This window comes from Achroia grisella, unplaced genomic scaffold, assembly GCF_030625045.1.
Source record: "Achroia grisella isolate CSIRO2021 unplaced genomic scaffold, CSIRO_AGI_Agris_v1 utg640, whole genome shotgun sequence".
In the NCBI taxonomy this organism is placed as follows: domain Eukaryota; kingdom Metazoa; phylum Arthropoda; class Insecta; order Lepidoptera; family Pyralidae; genus Achroia; species Achroia grisella.
The window spans coordinates 3503499-3522657 of record NW_026712977.1 but is presented as its reverse complement, the minus strand read 5'-3'; the positions used below and the strand labels follow the sequence as shown (position 1 = coordinate 3522657).

The window sequence follows — 19159 nt, the reverse complement described above, 5'->3', positions numbered from 1 at the left end:
CGATAATTAATTGAAAACTTGATTCACCGGAAAATACATTCACATATTAATAGAATTTGATATTAAATAGTGATGAGCAATTTTACGTGCACAATGATATATTGCGTACAAACTTGATCCGAGCTCATTAAACAGGAAATATTAATGTTTACCACAAATGAATACACATTGAAAATACATTTGGGCGTAGACTAAATAGCGCATGTTACATTACTCGCGCTCGAATTATTTTGTTTCGAACATAATTTTCCGTAATTTACTGAGTTTTGGAAAAATTTCATTGTTTTTAATGGAACATTTTATGGGGGTGATCATTATACTTTTTTATGGCTGTAAGATATTAATAGATTTTTTTAGAAAGCTTTTTAAATCACTAAAGCCAATTAATTCCTCTCTGACGTAGGTAGGCGAGGCAATTAGTTTATAATACAATTAGCCTAAATACAGCTTTTACTTTAAAAATAAAATAAAAAGTACAGGGTAGTCGAGAAAATATTGTCTATTTTCGTCAAATCTGGAGATTATTATTTTTTAATAATATGTATCAAGGTGTATGGTTTTCTTTGTTTATATATCAACTCTTTTTTGGCACAAATAGTGGATATTATAATAAATGCTTGATTTCTTTTGTCAAAATGTGCCGTAAAAAAACTTTATTATCAGTTCTGAACTTAAAATATGTTTAGCATATCTCTAATTGTAATATTATGTACATTACAATTAGAGATTTGTCTCAGAAATAATGGAATACCTTAAACTTGTTAGAGAACAATGTTCACTAGTTTCTGATGAAAATCATTATATCTCTAGATTCAGTCCAGTTATCTGTGTAAATATTGAAATAATGTAAACAATGGCTAGTGTTTAACCAACAACAAGTTCAATCACTGTGCAGTGAAGCCAATAAAGCATATAACTTTCCACTGCATTGTACATCAAACGAAATCGAACACTTGCAGCGCCGCGGGTTACGTATACAAATACAACGGTAATTAAATAAGTTTTCGAAATACTAAGGAGGTACAAACTGTTTTTATATAGATGCGCTTCATTTTCTTTTACCTACGCACATGATGAAATGTGGTAAATTGCGGTTACAAGTTAAATATACACATGATATTGATACGATACAGTTAATTTTCATTAAGTAATATGTCAATTACATGTAATACCAAACAAGAAATGACGTATATGTTTGTTATAAAAAGGAAACTACTTTTCAGTTATTATCAAATTAATCTATTCAACGAACGCATCGTAATTCGATAACTTAAAAACTGTTAGTATGTTAATCTATTCTTATATTATCAATATAGTTTTAGTTTAGTATTGACCTAATATTAAATTGATCAAGATTTCAAGTATTTTCTTGTTAAATAAACTCTTGAATTATGTCCAAATTCTTTTGTCAAGCGTTGTTGATATGTCTGCTCGACTCTAGGTAACCGTCGACCCTTGCGTACTAATTTCAGCCTACACTGTCTAGACGATAAACAACATGTCTATTATCGGTATCGAATAATTTATTCTATAAATCTGTATTATAAAATAATAAATGAAAGCATCGTGACCGAGTTGTTTATTAATCCCTTCTTATTGACCCAAATATCGTGATTCGAATATAGTTAACACTCCGACGATGGAAGTATTGATATTAAAACAAATTAATCTGAGTGAACTTGTCAACTTCGTTGTCCGGTGTTGTCATATTGGATTCAAATATTCCACAGCAAAATGTCAAGTGTTAAATTCACATCAACGTAGTAGTAAAGATATATGTAATATTAATGTATGTAATATTAAAATTATCCCAACATGTACGTGCCGTATTTACACTAATATTAAAAGGATAATGTATTATCATAGGCACGATATATTTAAAATGTTTCATCATTTACGCCAGTTTCCATATCTAGCTGGCAGAGGGATTAATCATTGTAAACTGCTGACTTATCCAAAGAAAGCTGCACTAATATTATAAAGTAGAGTAGATTTTGATAAGGCGAAAAAATACTCCAAAAGCACTGCTCTGATTTGAGAAAATATTTATATATATAGCATATGTTACGTTGAAATAATTAATATTTTAAATATATATATATATATCAGACTCACAAAATTATATTCACCAGAATAAAGTCAGGTTGGACTACTAGTGTGTGTTGGATATATCACGGTATTTTTTCTATAAGTGAATTATAGAAAAAAGTATCCTATATTATACTACATTTAACATGTGGTGCATGTTGGCACTAAATTGAATATAGCTAATTCTTATTGTTGTAACGGATGCTGGTAATTCTAAAGAATAAATAAATATTTACAGTAAGTATGAAAGGTCCGGTCGCAAAATTATTGTTATTTTACGTTCATCTTGTTAATCTAAAACTGTACTTCTGCTAGTTGTCGAAGACTAGCGGCGAATCCTAGAAAATTCTGATTACTTTCAGCATACAGATTAAGCTCGGGAGAACCAAGCGAGAAACTCGACTAGTGCAGTTTTCAATTTTATCAATCTTTATCTTCATTATTTTATTCATATTTATGATTTCGTGTGATTATAAACTAACACACCTGTAGAGTAGTGGTCTTTTTTAATTTTAATATATCATAAAAATCGTATTTGTCTGTCTAGAAATATTTATTTTTCTTTTATCTGCCAATTATTATTAAAATTATTGTCATAGAAACAGTACCGTTTATTACTTCTAGGTCTCCTACTTAGTACAGTCATATATATATATATATATATATATATATATATATATATATAAATAAATATATATAGCAAATAACTTATAATATAATGTTAAATTTCAAGATATTTTAAAACATATTTGTAGACAAGAATAAGTAACGCTCTAACAGTGGCGCATCGATTGTGCAGGATGATAAGTTGACCATGAAGTCAGGCCCATTAGTCCATCGTGGCGAATTCACCACGAATCTATGGTAACCTTGGTTACCATAGATGACTAATAAGTCACTAGTTATCAATAATAAGTTCCTCCTCTCCCATTGCACACAATTAGAAATACAACAAAGTAAATAGTCATAGTAACTGAAAAAAAAAAATAAGCAGGATCTATTTCTATAAGTAGCACCCGTTGACATGACAAATGAACCAGACATTATTGTATTCAAACATGTTTTATGTACCCGTCCCTCAACGCCGCAGTGTTGCCTCATTTTAGAATAAAATGTCTGTATTTTGATAAGGTTTAGATACAACTTGATACCTATTATCATAATTTTAGAATAATAATAACACTAGAAGTTGTTATTATTCTGTCGTTTTTGTGTACCTTGAACATGTCATGTTCACTTAAACGTCTAGACTTAAAGACGGCGTATTGAAGGTCAACGGACTCCCTAAAACAGAATTCAGAATATGCAATAATTATTGAATACCTACTTTTGTCTCTAGCGGCCAGTTTTTGTTTTTATTAACAGCATAGTGATAGTAATAAATTTTTATAATTATTATTTTCATATTCTTAGAAATAAACAGTACTTGAACTGATAAAATATTTTCCAGGCTAGTGACTATCTAGGTAGGTACTATATCTATGAGAGTTTCCTTCTCTGTGTATATACTGTATTTCCCTATATTTACTCATACATATACAATATACCTTTTCAAAAATAAACAAATCTATTAAATGTATCGTAAGAAATATTTCAAGTGGAGGTTGTAAATAAATAAATTAAGAGGTTTGTGAAGTTTTCTAAGAAAATCAGTAAGAGCGATATTTTACGACGAAAATATAATACTCGTAAGTAATAGAATTTGTAAAAAATAAATACAATTACGTTACAAGAAGTTCGCTACAGTGTTAAAGAGATGGAATTATTGATTTATTTGCTTCACAAGTTTTAAAAGGTGGTATGTATATATATAAAATAGAAAACGATAGTAATTTTTAGGAATTACGATTACATTGATAATAATTAAACAAAACGATGAAATCTTTAGACATCGTAATTTTACACATCGTGCTTTCGTCGTAATCCTTTCGAACTAATAGTAATGAAATGATTTATTGAGCGAGAATGAGTGGATTTATTAGTAGGGGCCACCCTAGACAGACGCAATGCACGTCCACCAAACAAGTAACGTAAAAGGGGCAAGTAAAAAGTACCTACTCGTAACCTACAACCTGGCGGGAATGTATTGATGATAAATAGGGTGCTAAGTAGGTGTGATTAAATAGCAGCATTTGGTTTTTCATTGTCTCTGCCTACCCTGTACCTGTATATTAAGACTATTAAGATATGACGGTCGGTCTTCGGTAGTCTAGCGGTAAAATACATCACCTTATTTCCGATGGTCGCTAGTTCGATTCCTCACAGATAGAAACATTTGTATTCAAGAATGATATGAGGGAGCTTTAAAATTCACAATTGTAAGTGGTATTTTATCAAAGTTTTATAAGGATTATTATAGACTAGTGTGCGTTGCGCAGTGTAATTTGAATTGACAGTCAAATCCGAGCGAGAAATTTGCCTCGTCTGCGTCTGCTTATAGCGTGGGCTGTGAGTGGGATGTTCTCTGAATAAGTACTCAGAGGTATCGAATAACATTCAACGTAGACACAAAAACATTTGTTTTTGTAAATCGATATTTTGTGAGTTGCTACTTCTTGTGAACATTATCGTTGCCAGTTAGACTAAATAATTACAGCGTAGCTCTTTTTAAAGTACTATAGTCGGCATTTATACTATATTCAGACATACTACAGGTGACTCAACTTATTAAAAAGACGATCTAAGATCGAATATCGCCATAACAATGTCACACAGACACGATGTAAACTTTTAAATTACTAAAATAGTTTGAACTCAAAAAATAAATTTAATTATTATTAAAAAAAAAATTATCGATGTAACAATATAAGGACGCGTATACTCATTATTATATAAAGGTCTTATTGTCATCAAACAAATTAGTTTGCGTGAATAATATTTATATGCAATTGGCATTTATTTTTATATCGAAGCATAAAATTGATGTAGAAATAAATTTATATATTTGTCGCAAGCCGCAAATTTGTATAACTATTTTATAAAATTTTAGTCTCACGTATTAGTAGCCGACCCTACCGCCGTCTCTCTTATAAATTTAGTTTACTGTTGAATTTAGTGTTACCGATACCGGCTAATCATTCAAAGAAAACTACTAGGCCACGGCGCTCTCATTCTAATAATAATCTTTCTTTAAGGCAACAAATACTAAATTTAATAATTAAAATCAAATTTGTTCTGTCAAAAAATTTATTATTGAAAACATTAAAATTTAAGTGAGTTAACAATTTAGCGTACGCTACTGACTACCTCTTCGCGACTTCGTCTGCTTCTTATATCCGTTCTCGTAATGTATTTTCACGTCAAATTTCATTAAGATCCGTTCAGCCATTGAAAACGTCTAACAGAAGAACAGAAGTTGAAAAAAAATTAGAATATGCATAATGGCTCAAAGTGTTCTGTATGAATAAATTATTTTGACTTTGACTCTGAAAAAACGACACTTTCACATGTTCTAATAGTACCGAGTATATTATAGGTATAGTTTAGGACTGCAACAATATAGGGTGCATTGAAAGGGTGCAGTATAGTGTCACATCTCTAAATATCGAATGTCACCTGTGCTCTGTGTAGTCAAAGCGAATAGCTTTGCAGCACAAGTAACCTTTTTGCAGGCGTTCCTTTGCCATGTCCAACATTCGATTGGCCAGTTTATTACATTTTTCAATATAACTCGCTTTTGTTTGATGCTTCAATAATTTGGACGTAGTTGAAAAACTATGTTGCAGTTCAAGTTTTAGCTTTGACCTGTCAATATGAACGGGTGCTGAAAATTACAAAGCAACAAAATTCTATTCCACCATTCCCGTTCCACTATTTTTTCCTTTTGTTCTTTTTTGAAAGAGCTTACCGTTTTTCAATATGTCAGTCATGTCTGTTTTTAGATTTATTTCTACGAGTTACCTATTTTGAATCCGAATAATTAAATATTATATGTGACGCGATTTTTTTGCTAAGCTTTATCCGGTGCTATAGTAAATATATTTGCATGGGTACTAGGTAAAATATGGTGTTCGAAATATTCTGTTGTAATAACCAATTTGTACCCATGTTTATGCAAAGAAAGTACTGAATTGAATTCAATAGAATCAAATAAATTATGTTTAAGTTCGTGTTCCTAAGTGATCATATTGTGCGATCATTTAGGTATATATTTATTTAAGGAACATACCGCGCGGCGATGTGATCAGACTGAACAAGCTCTAATATGTCGAAATCACGTTGAATATATAAGGGCAGACACAAAAATATTTGAGACTTCATTTACAATGACAACATAAAGGTTCATATAAATATTTACCTTGTTGTCTTTCATTCAGAGGTTGACCCCTTTTCTGCCTAATATGACTGGACTATAATATCATTGCTGATTTAACGTAACATAATACATTTCAATACAGTCATGTTACATTAAAATTGTATGAAGACAACGTGTTGCATTATATGAACATGATAATGAAATTCTAGAAAATACTGATGAAAGATTTAATAAAAGTAGAACAAAGGCTCATTGTTCCGAGCACAAAGGTATCGACAGAGTGATATTTGTATCGAATTTCTTTAAATATTTGATCTATCTATTTATAAAAATGCCAGACGACTTATGAAGCTATTTAAGTATTTTCTTCTTAGCTATTTCTTAATAAAAGTGACAAGTTTGCAGTAATAGTTAACATGCATTTGTAGAGCGCTTTAATATTTATGCATTTTGAAAGGGGTTATTTGAAGGGAAATAGAAGATGTTCATGATATTACTCTTGAAAATAATCTTTATACCAAAATAGTTCATTCACGTTCTATTAGGTTTTTTTATGAGAATTATAAAGGATGTCTGCCGTCTGTCTATTGTGATATCCATAATACTGTTAAGTTTTCACTTGTTTATACAACTAAATGTATTTTTATGCGGTTACTATTATACAATATATATTGTACACGATAGCTATTAATTTAGATGATATATTACTTGTATTTAGAACACAACTTTAAATTATCTATATGTTTTGTTATCAGCCTCCCAAGAAACAGAGGAAGAAACGAAAAAGTCCTGTCAGTCTGAATGCTCCGACAATCTGTTGCTGGATTATCCACTAGCCACATTATACCTGCACTTTGCTCATGACCGAGAGCTTAAGGTAAACCTTATGACCTATACCTTAGAGTTTTGAATACATACGACGCTTTTAGTATCGTAGACACGATTTAGTTGTTTTTCGGAAACTAGACCCCGCGTTCGTTGCTAATAGGTACTTCGCACACATAGGTATACGCAGTCGTGATGATCACTTTTTATTTCGTCGTCGTTGACTGGACGCTATACTCAGCTGTAGCATCATCAATAATACGGCCTTTGGTCCAAAGTGGGTATAATGCTTTTGACATCGCATCGCCGTTATTAGATTTTTTATTACCGGCTTGAAAGGAAAATAGATTAAAGTCGGACTTTGTAACTTCATTCTTTGTACTGAAACTGTTTTAATGAGAGGTAGATATAGAGCGTAGTCTGGTAGCCATATTAGTAACGAAACAAATGAAGTCATAAGTTATAATTACAAATACACTTAAGATAAGTGCGTCAGTACAAAACTTTCTCTTATTATTGCAATGAGATTTTAATTTTTATATTAGTTTTTTTTTTTGCATATTTTACGGTATAGTTTAATATAAGAAGCATTTTGATACCGTGTAGTTAATATGGTTTATTACTTGAACTTGTTCAATACATGACGAAAACTTATTTTATCATACTTTAATGTACATGATATTTTAAATACATTCATAATGTAAACAGAAAGACCCATATCAATACAAATATACAAATATAAATAAATACAAATGTTTGCATCTATTGAATAACCTTGCATCGAATCGAGCTCCCGACCACCATACGTCACGGGTTCGATTTCTTGTACGATGTGCTAAACCGCCAGACTACTACATACCTTGTATAACGTCAGTCCACGCTTTTACAACGTTCCATTATAAACCATTAAAAACAAAACAGTCCCCTTTTACTCTGTATGTCCTTGAAAAGTCCGAACGCAGCCTCTAGCTAATTGAAACGTCTAAATCGATCGCCGATGCAATACGGGTCGTGTCTGTTATATGAGTACATCTATACTTTGTTCAAAATTTTAATTACTCAAATGTACAGTAAATTAATTGAATCCATTGTTGGAAATAAACGTGAATGCAGTATGTAATATTATTGAAATAGAGCCTTTGACGATCTATTGTTCTGCGTGTCATAATGGGAGACAGGTAATTGATAAGTAATATATTAAATATGCATTTATAGCTTCAACCAATCAAAATTCAAATTGAAACTTACCAATCTTGGTCCTTTCATTTCTATAATTTTTGTATAGTTTAAACATGTTTGTATGTCTAAGAGAATTTATAACTGACCTCGGTCACTAGGTCTGCCCCATATTTTGCCAGATTCTGCAGTATATTTTATTGCAGTTCCGCTCTTATTGATCGTAGCGGATAACCTTTCTCAATCAATGGGCTGTTCAATGAAATAGAATTTTCATAATCGAATCATTAGTACTGGAGACTACCCTAATTTTCCAAACTTTACCCCTTTATATAATATTAGTATATATTTAATTAGTTTAATTAGACAAAGTGCCCTAATAGAAGATCCTAAATCTACATTTTAAATGTAGTGTAACTCGCGTTCAATATCAAGTTTTATATATAACTTGCGAACCACAACGTCGTCGTACAGATATGTTAATTAATTTACAAAGATCTTAAAGAGACAAACACCTAAACCTTTTCTCAAACATCTGTTAATGTACAAAGTCAATTGAAATCCGTTCAATAGTTTTGACATTTTGATCTATATATATGAAAATATCACAAGAAATATTTCCACCGTAATATCTAATATACACCCTAAGAGCATTGCAAAGTGGCTGCAATACGAAGTTAGTAATAGAAAAGATATTTCTAGGAGCAATCATCGGAGCGCCGACTTCTGTAACTCGTTTTCTGTTATAGAAATACATTTTTCTTGAAATTAAGGTGAGAAATTAAGGTTTTAGAATAGTATTTTTTTTAGTCTGCTACGGTTGGTTTTGCTGATTTAACGAAAAAAAATGAAAAAGAACTTAGGCTGATGCTATTTTCATATAATAGGGACATACATGTATGTAGTACATTTATATCGATTCCATGTTTTGTGTGAAACAAAGTAACAAATATCACTATTATACGCATGTTCAAATCACGAAAAACCTGTTAACGATTTATGCATGGACATTCCTGGATGTAAATACCGCAACAACTTAACTAGAATTTGAATATTTCTTTTAATTATCTTAGGATCCATTTATCAGATCCTTATTCGGTAACAACGGAACCACTTCAGGAATTATATCTTTCAAAATAAATTAATTTTCATACAACTATCAAATTTTTTGTTGTATTTCATTTTAGTAAATTATAGACCGATGGTTTACGTTTAACTAGGATGTCGATGAATATATATAAAATAATACATTGCAATCAAACAAACAACCTGCTGTTTTTTGAAGTGGGTTAATAAAATAGTTGAGTTACAAAAATAAATCAGTCATAGTCTGTGTAGTATAATATTATAAATTGTACTTAATGTTAACTTTGGTGTCACAGAGTTGGCAGTTCATGATCCGACTGGCAGCTCATAACAACGGCACATATCTGCACCACCAGCAGCTCACCAAGGACGACGTGCCAGTAGTGGTCGACAAATGTCTCAGCTTTGTGTACGCACATGGTACGTATGTATATATATATATATATATATATATTGTGACGTGGCAACAGACAACAGACAACATATAGGGCATATCATGCGGAGCGAGGTACATGTCTTAAAGAAGTGCTTAAAATGAACGGGGATGAATGTAATGTTATAAAAGGAAGAAGAGGACGTGAATGATCATATGTGCAAAATAGAGTAAGCTCAGACATGAGAGCCGATGAGAGCATATTAACGAATATGCAGGTTTTAAACTCCCATGTGCATTTCTAAGAAATAATATAGTATTTTTAACCGATATTTTTTTGTTTTGTAAACAGTGGTTATTTTTTTTGTATAAAAAAATATAGATTTTCATTTTATCTGATTACTAAGAGTATGCATATATATATATATATATATACCTATATATAATAATTTAATTACAACTGTTACTTTTAAGATTTTTTTTTCGCCCGCGGTAAATTTGAAATATAAATATAATATATAATAAAAAATATAGCCTAACACATAGGCTATATTTTTTTTAATTCATGTATTGAAAATTTTGATGCATAAGCTATATTACTGTACAGTTTTATCAAAATCCATTTAGTACTTTTTGCGTGAAGGAGTAACAAACACCCATACTTACAAACATCCATATTTCCGCATTTATAATATTAATAAAAAGATACATATTTTTCCATTTAATTTTCCAGGCAGTCTCTCGGAGGGTATATACCGTCGTGCGGGCTCCAACTCCATGATATCCGACCTGCTCTCAAGGTTTCGGCGGGACGCGTGGTCAGTGCAGCTCTGCCACGGCCAACACTCAGAGCACGACGTCGCTGGAGCACTCAAGAGGTTCTTTAGGGAACTACCAGAATCACTTATACCCCAAAATAAACATGGCGAACTCATCGACACTCTACGTAAGGAATATTGTTACCCGAATTTTTAATTTTATTGTGGTGTTCAAAGGCGAGAATAATAGATACACAACTTGTCATACCCTAACAAAATATTCTAGGAGCCATCAAGTATAGGATCTACTTTTCAATACTTACTTGTAATATAAATATATTCGAAAGTTGGTCTGTCTGACCGTTTTCACGAATAAACGGCTGAATAATCTTACTGTCAAATTATGAAAGTTATCCTCACGAGTACGTACTCGTAGGATAACTTTTATATAGGTATCCTACGTGCAGGTTCAAAGTTTCATACAGACAGTCTCAGCGAAAAAAATAGAATAGAATATTCTTTCATCAATTAAGAATAGAGTCATGTAAAATATTAATTTAATTATTAAAATATTTAAATTTATAATAAATGTGTCAAATACATTTCTTATATCAATCATCTAATATATAATCATTTAGTTTTTTATATTGAAGCCCTTTTGTTCGCTTTACATTCGATTTGAGTACTAGGAACGCAGAAGTATCGAGAAGTCTTTATTGGGTAAAAATATTATACCTGCCATCTAGCGTCACTATGAACTACCACCTCATCTCAACTCTCTCGTATTTATTTTACTACAGGGGTTCGTATCGCTGTATTCTCGTAGTCTAGATTTAGTACTAAAAATTAGAATTCAAATAGCTCCATCTGCCAGATATTTTTAAAACTAAAATGCTTCTTTATTCCAATAATATTTAGTTAGTAAATTTGTCATGTACTTTAAATTCTTACGTATCATAAACATCTCTCTACACAAATTGAGAGCTAATTGAGCACTAATAATCACATGCGATATTGGAAGCATCCATCCCAGAGTGTTATTACCGTGTCGTTACATTGTAACGAATGGCAGTAATATTTTATATATAAGAGGTAAAAGACCTTAATAAGGCAGCCGTTACGGGACTATATTATATACAGGTGCCATTCCTATTTTACAGCAAATAAAGCGACAGTTCTCAGACTGATAATGTTAAAAACAATTAATAATAATAATAAAACTCTTCATTGTACATAAAAAAAGAAATAATTACAAAGAAGAAACCAAAGACGGCATTATCGCTCAAAGCAATCTCTTACAGACAACCTGGGAAATAGAAGTATTGTGCTAGGGAAAGGTAGGTGGCGCATTATAAAAAGATAATAAATGAATACTAAATGCATATACATACAAATACTAAAGGTACATAATCATAAATAAAATACATATACGTAAATGAAATGTAACAAATGAACGGTGTATTGAGTTTACACAGTTAAGAAAAAGTATAGAGTTTTTTACTCAAACCACACTAGTGGAGAATATTGTATATTCACGCCTTAATATTAACTTCGACGTGCTGTGTTAGGGTTCAAAATACGTAATTCTGTTGATATGCAGTGGACTTCTTTAAATAGCCCATTTTGATTTCGGTTTTTGTTTATTAATTTTCATACAAATTCTCTTATTGTATCGTGTTTTTGACTTCTAATAAGATACTGTATAAGTAATTACTATAAGAATAAACATTAAAAAATAATAATTCCAGGTATACCGAACGCGTTGGAGCGACACCAAACGTATAGACGAATATTCGCTTCCTTCCCACTGGTGGCATCCAATACAGCTAGGAAGCTGTTTGCACACCTAAACTTTGTGCATTCAATGATGTACGCGAACAAGATGGGAGCGGAGAATTTGGCGGCGGTCTGGGCACCCACTGTAATGCCGCAGGCCACTGTAAGTTGAAGTTGAATAATGTTCTTCTTAATTCTAGTTGTTATAAACTTTTGCGTTTCGTAGACATTATTAATATTTATATACTGATAATATTAGGTATATATTTAAAAAATAAGGAATTTACAGTGCATCTTTAATTTTTAATCAACATCATCAGCCCACTGCAGTCCACTGCTGGACATAGGCCTCTCCCAAGGCACGCCACTGGGCACGATCTTCAGCCCTTCTCTTCCATTTTTTACCCGCAACCCTACGTATGTCGTCGCTCCACCTATACCAATGAATATTTATGTACAGATTACATTTTTATATTAATATATTCTTAAATATATGTATGAAATTCAATATTTTTACAATATAATTGTAGCGCACATTTTAGCTGCTCATGTGTGCTATAATTATTTATTTAATCATGCTTATGATTAATAAGATAATACTACTTACCAAATTGTATATAGTTTTAAATATACATAGAATGAAAATAAGAGACAAATAACAGAACAATGTAATATGTAATACATATAAAATCTTTAATTCACACATGACGCCATCTAATATATTTTGTAAATACATACATTATATACAAACACTCAGACCGATACAAACAATCATACTCATGTCTACAAAATGTTCGTACTATGCGAGGGATCGAAGCCCCAACTGTTTGAAATAAAGAGATGTGTTAAACCACTAGACCGAGGCCGGGATGTGACGTATTTTTTATTTAATGTGTATTTATTTTTTACAGACTAGCGACCCAAACCAGAAAACGTGGACGACATGCTTGTACGTGATTAAAGATCTGATTGTGAACTTCGAAGCGATCTGGGAGCCCACTGACGCTGAGAAGCTCCGAGAGGCTGCCATCAGGAGGGTGCTGGTGAAGGTCTACGGATCACAGATCTCGGTCGCTCCGAAGGCGGCTGGAGATCTCCGAGCGTGGGTCTATATCAATGATAAGTCCACGTGCTACCATGTGGCGGTGAGCCCAGTTCATTTTAATATCTTAAATTGGTTACCATTATTTTTCTTGAGATACTCTTAAGGTAAATAATTACTTAAAGATTATTATACAACATTTAATATTATAAGAGTTATTCCCCCTTAAAACAGTTATATGAGGCGTTTGTATAGGCGACAGTTACCATAGACAATATGTTTACGCGTATTAATTCTGTATAATCTTTTAATTGATTGCTAAAATGGGGTTTGTTAATTTAACTGTGCAGTTTCTTTAACACTACAACGTATTTCATGATTCGTTTTGCAAAAAAATAAATTGTAGTTTTTTTTAATTCTGTAGCTAATTATTTCGTCTCAATTGACATTGTAAATCAAATTTTAAAACAAGCCTTTAAAATTGTTCTTAAGCCATTAAAAAAATTATTATAAAATAAATAAAGTTAAGAAAAATAATTATATTTTATATTAATAAAGTACATATTTTCATTTGAATTGCATAATTCTAAAAGTATTTGCATTTTCTAACAAATTCGCACATTCTGTCAAGATATACACAATATGTGTATTCATATAAGTGACATATTATGGTTATGTTACAAACAGATTACTTAAACTTTAATTCATTATGGATCAGTTACAAGTGCTGTAACATTGTACAATATGTTTTAAATAATAATTTTAAAAGCCAATTACTATTATTCAGGTATAGTTTTGAAGGAGACATTACTTTTTATAGAAAAAATATTGTAACATTAAAAATATATTATGGTTGGATATATCAATTGAATGAGGTGTACCCCACTAACACCGACTACAATTAAAATAATAAATACAGATTATACCTAATCAGTAATATATATTACCTTCATTATTATTAATAACAAAGATGTTACCATTGTACTAGTGGAAGGGAAAAACTTAAAATGAAACGGTTCTTGATTTATAATATAAAAAATACTGCCAGCATCATAATACTGAAGTTCACACGTGCTGTTAAAACTTGGAAATATGACGCCTTATCAAATTCTAAATTTATTTAGATCCTACAAATGGATCAAAGTTAGAAAACGTTTTATTATACATCGTAGATAGTCAGGCAATTATATAATTTAATTCATAATTTTTAGCGTGTAGTGGTATGTGTAACATTGGTTTTACTCATATTATGGCAATAGATTAATATGTGTCTGTAAATAAATGGATACTAATTATTTACGTATATATTCCACCATTCACACACACCAACACCTTAAACCAGTTATCATCTATACATATAAATAAAATTGGAGTGTCTGTTTGTAATATTAAAATAACCGTTTTTTATTACATGCATATGAATATAAATACGGTACATACAACAAAATAACATTTTAAAATTTTTATCTGTCTGTCTGTTCGTTCCGGCTAATCTCTGTAATGGCTGGACCGATTTTGACGGTTTTTTATTGGCAGGTAGCTGACGTATAAGGTGTAAATTAGGCTAGTTTTATTTTAGAAAAATAAAGTTCAATTCCACGTCATGCATGTAATGCTGACTTTACATGAGACGTATTATTTAATTGTATTAGTGAAGATAACTCCTATACAATTTTATACTATTTTAAACATGTCAATATTCTATTTATCCACAGCTCACCCCAAACAAAACAAGTGCGGACGTGTGTATAGAATTAGCCGAAAAAGCGAATACATACTCTCACCTTCTGATGTTGGAAGAGGTTGTTTGCGGCAATGCTATGCGAAGAATAATCCACATAAACGAAGTAGTTCTAGATGTAGTACTAAGATGGAGCTACTGGGACGAGGAGGATAGAAAAGAGAATTATCTATTGCTGACCAAAAACACAATGCTACATGACATAGAGGCTAACAAGAAGGCTCCACAGCTAAATGCAACTCTCAAGTTTGCTAACGAAACCACGAAAACATTCAAGTCTCACGTATTTGGTGTACACGGAACTAACTTGTGTTATTTTAAGGATAAACAAGTAAGTTTTCGAACATCTTAAATAATAGAAATATTATAGTAGGAGATAATGGATGGTTTACTCGCCTACGCTAACGGCATGCGCTGACGGGGCACCTGTAGAGGACGATTGAATGAAAGTGAGTCGAGTAGTAGATACTACTATCTACTAGTAACAGTAGGTCGTCTAACTATTGGTCTTTCCGGACCACATGGTGGTCGCATTAACATGGTATATTGCATTGTTAAATGCTGTAACATCAAGTGCGATTTTCTCTATTTGGGATCCGATACGGATCCACACGATAAACTAGTTCACCACTTGTCTAATACTAAACTGTTTTCCATAATTTTTCTCAAGAAATAAATACTATATTTGTCAATTCTGCAGATACTAATTTCGTCACAATTATCCTTGTAATCTAACTTTTGGTACAAAATCGTTAAAAAGTAATGTTTTGGTGTAATAAAAATAATACTCTTAAAATAAAAATACACCACTGGTGTATTCTAGTTGGACATTTATCTTGTTTAATATTGTTATAATACGGTCTATTTTTTACGATTTATATACCGATCTTTATGACCTTTATTTATTGAAAGAATTCTAACTCGTATTGGTTCTCAGAACGGTTGTATTAAATCTTGTAATATTTGCTGAAAACAAATTTTACATGTTTATTTATATGATACATTTTAGCATAGCATTCACTACTAATCTATGTTGAATAAATACATATTATTTAAAGAAAATTAACTAGTTAAAATAAACTCCAATGAATTAAGTGCACAAGCAAATGCTACAAGACTGCTATACTTTTATCTAATACTCTTTGGCAAGCTTGAAAATTAAACTAGCCTTAAAATTGTTATATATTTTAAGAGAAATCCCATATTTCAGGGTATAATGAAAGCAGAGGAGTGGAAAATTAAAGATCACCTGTGGTACCTCGGTCATGAGCCGAAGCGCAATCCTCAAGGACTGTGGGCTATAACCTTTATACCCAAAAACAACAAACCGAAACGGTAAGTATTCCAAATTCAAATTCATAAATTAGCGGAAACTACCAGAACGATGAGGTTCATAAAGACTAGAGTCATAAGTTTTGTTTCCATTGGGAGGGAGTAATGTGGTATAATAGATACTCTTTATAGACCAACGTCATATTTATTAATCATCTAGCTGTTGGTTGACGTTGTAGAACATACAAACCACTATTTTCGTAATATATTAAATGTATTCCTTAATTACTGTATCTTAATAAAACAATAAGAACCTAATGTTTCAAAACCTATCGGATATAAAAATAGACAAAGCGACATAATATATTCAAACGGATATATTATGTCGCTTTGCCTATTTTTATTTGTGAATTGAATGAAGGTTGAATAATATTATTTTTTCCATTGCAGAAGTAAAGAGAGACCATGGTTCGGCATCACGATATCAAGCCAAGTGGCCAAAAATGACTTGAAATGGTTGGCTGCTATAACGTTTGCGGAACACTCTAATATTATGCCGATACCTCGATTAATCGACACACAATAAATTGTTTCATTTTTATCTTAGAATCGAAACATCGTCTAGGCAGAGTAAGCAGCGTTTTATTTATCATATGATATTTTGATGGATAAATAATAAAAAGGTCGAACCTACGACTAAGTGACATTTATAATAATCAATATGAAAGAAATGATTAGAAAATTAAGCTTCGCTTTATACGTTATTTTGTAAACGGTATTCGTAAAATACAATTGTGAAAAGATTTTTTTTATTATAAATTTATATGTTTATTATAACATTAATAAACTGAAAGACATTTACTAATTAATATATACGGGAGTATAGAGTCATTTATATAAAATTTATAATTTTTAGTAATTAAATATATCATATATATACTATACACTGACTTTATATTATGAATTTAATAAAAAATCAGTTGCCTTATGAGCGTACAAATAATAATTATAAGAGTTTTAAACGTAGCGAATTAAATAAAATTATATGACATATCGAATGTTATTACTAATCAATAATGTAATTAATATATTTACATTCTTGACGTTTTGACTTGGTTAGAAGACACCAGCCGTGGTCCCCAGTAGTTTATAACAACTACAACGGTATTATTGTCAGTAGATATGGCATTTAGTCGTGTCTTGATGTAACCTTGTCAAATCATCGAGTGATGTAAAACTTATTTTTAATATACATGTAATAATCCATATTATCAATATATATTCATAATGTTTATAAAAAGCGAAAGCTTTTGACGCTTTTCTAATTTAGGGGATTCCATAAATAGCGAAAAATAATTTGCTAATATGAGTTGAATCGTATATACGAATTGTCATTCATTATGATCATTAATACAAGTTTTCAAAGTTCATGATGCTTTTAACAAGTGTTTTATAAGTGATATGTTAATGTACAACATTATTCAAATGGGATATTACCCATGTTAATATTATTCAAGAGCTCCAGGTCACGGGTCGACTGTAGTGGTCATTTGTAACAGCGGCGATATAACAGGAACTCTTAAATAATATCAAAATCAAATGGTCATTATATATATGTATAACGCGTACAATTCTATACAACAGTGAAAAAAGTTCAAACCGAAATTATCTTTCGTGCTGCTATGTTTGTTTTTATATGTTATAGACAATATTAGATTTCGTAGCTATACTATTGTGCAACACCGAGCTAAATAAGATATTATTAACAACTAGTATAAAATTTAAGAAAACTTCTACCTACTGTTGGATATTTACTAATGGAGAATGAAACATGAACTATTTGAAAAATAACAAGTATAACTTGCCAATGTTTAAATCTATATTTAACTATAAATCTATTATTCTATATTAATGTCTTAACTATCAATTAATGAATTAAAATATACATTCCACACTCTCATGTTGACACGATATAGGAATTAAGTTACAATAAGTTATGTCAAAATTTGAATTAAGTCTGAATTGGTGCTAATTTTAAATATAATTCGACACAAAAACATATAGTTCCTCTCAGCATTATTTACAAAGATCAAATAAGTATTTATAAATAAATCCCAGTCTAAATTTCATTGTTACTCAATAGTCTTGCCCAGGTATATTAAGGATTTCGCACTGAAGTGTGTATGTTTTACTTGCCATGTTTTATTAGCATGAGTGGTGACAATTGTAGTGTGCTTGACGTGACCATGTCACCTGCTTTAGACTGACTGTCCCGTTGTCTTCAGCCGGAGGAAACTTTAGATATATTGATAATATATGTAACCAATCTATATAAATTATATCAATGAAACGTCTTAGTTCTAACTAACATAGGATTGAGACGCTTACGATAGACAAAGAAAAGTATAGCAAGAATATTATAAACTTTTTTGACACGAAAAGATTTACATGTTTAGTTACATGATTACAACATGTAAAGTTTTACAGCGTATTAATATTCTGTAATATTAAAAATTAAAAGAATGAAAAATATATTTTATCTACATTCTTATGTGCATCACAATGATGCAAAGGGGCATGAATCCTATTTTTTTTTAATTATTTTATACCGCAAGTGTACCGTCCTGATAAAAATAAATGGTCACGTTAAGTATGTAATTTGATGTTTAAACATAACTTGTTTTATGTTTCTTTGTCATTAATGTTTTCTTCTCGCCTTTGTCTATGTCGGCCATATGAGGTCATGAATACTAACACTGTATTTCAG

General features: G+C 31.0%; 1 protein-coding gene across 1 annotated transcript in view; it reads left to right on the top strand.

Annotated features, from left to right (window-relative positions):
* LOC131849291 (arf-GAP with Rho-GAP domain, ANK repeat and PH domain-containing protein 2) overlaps window positions 1-19159 on the top strand; it is a 74330-nt gene extending 55171 nt beyond the window's left edge. The window contains exons 4-11 of the mRNA XM_059199331.1: window positions 7099-7220; window positions 9727-9850; window positions 10537-10749; window positions 12310-12500; window positions 13249-13482; window positions 15095-15451; window positions 16331-16455; window positions 16843-19159. Coding sequence (XP_059055314.1) covers window positions 7099-7220; window positions 9727-9850; window positions 10537-10749; window positions 12310-12500; window positions 13249-13482; window positions 15095-15451; window positions 16331-16455; window positions 16843-16978 — 1502 coding nt within the window. The 3' untranslated portion in view covers window positions 16979-19159. The remainder of the gene's footprint in view (window positions 1-7098; window positions 7221-9726; window positions 9851-10536; window positions 10750-12309; window positions 12501-13248; window positions 13483-15094; window positions 15452-16330; window positions 16456-16842) is intronic.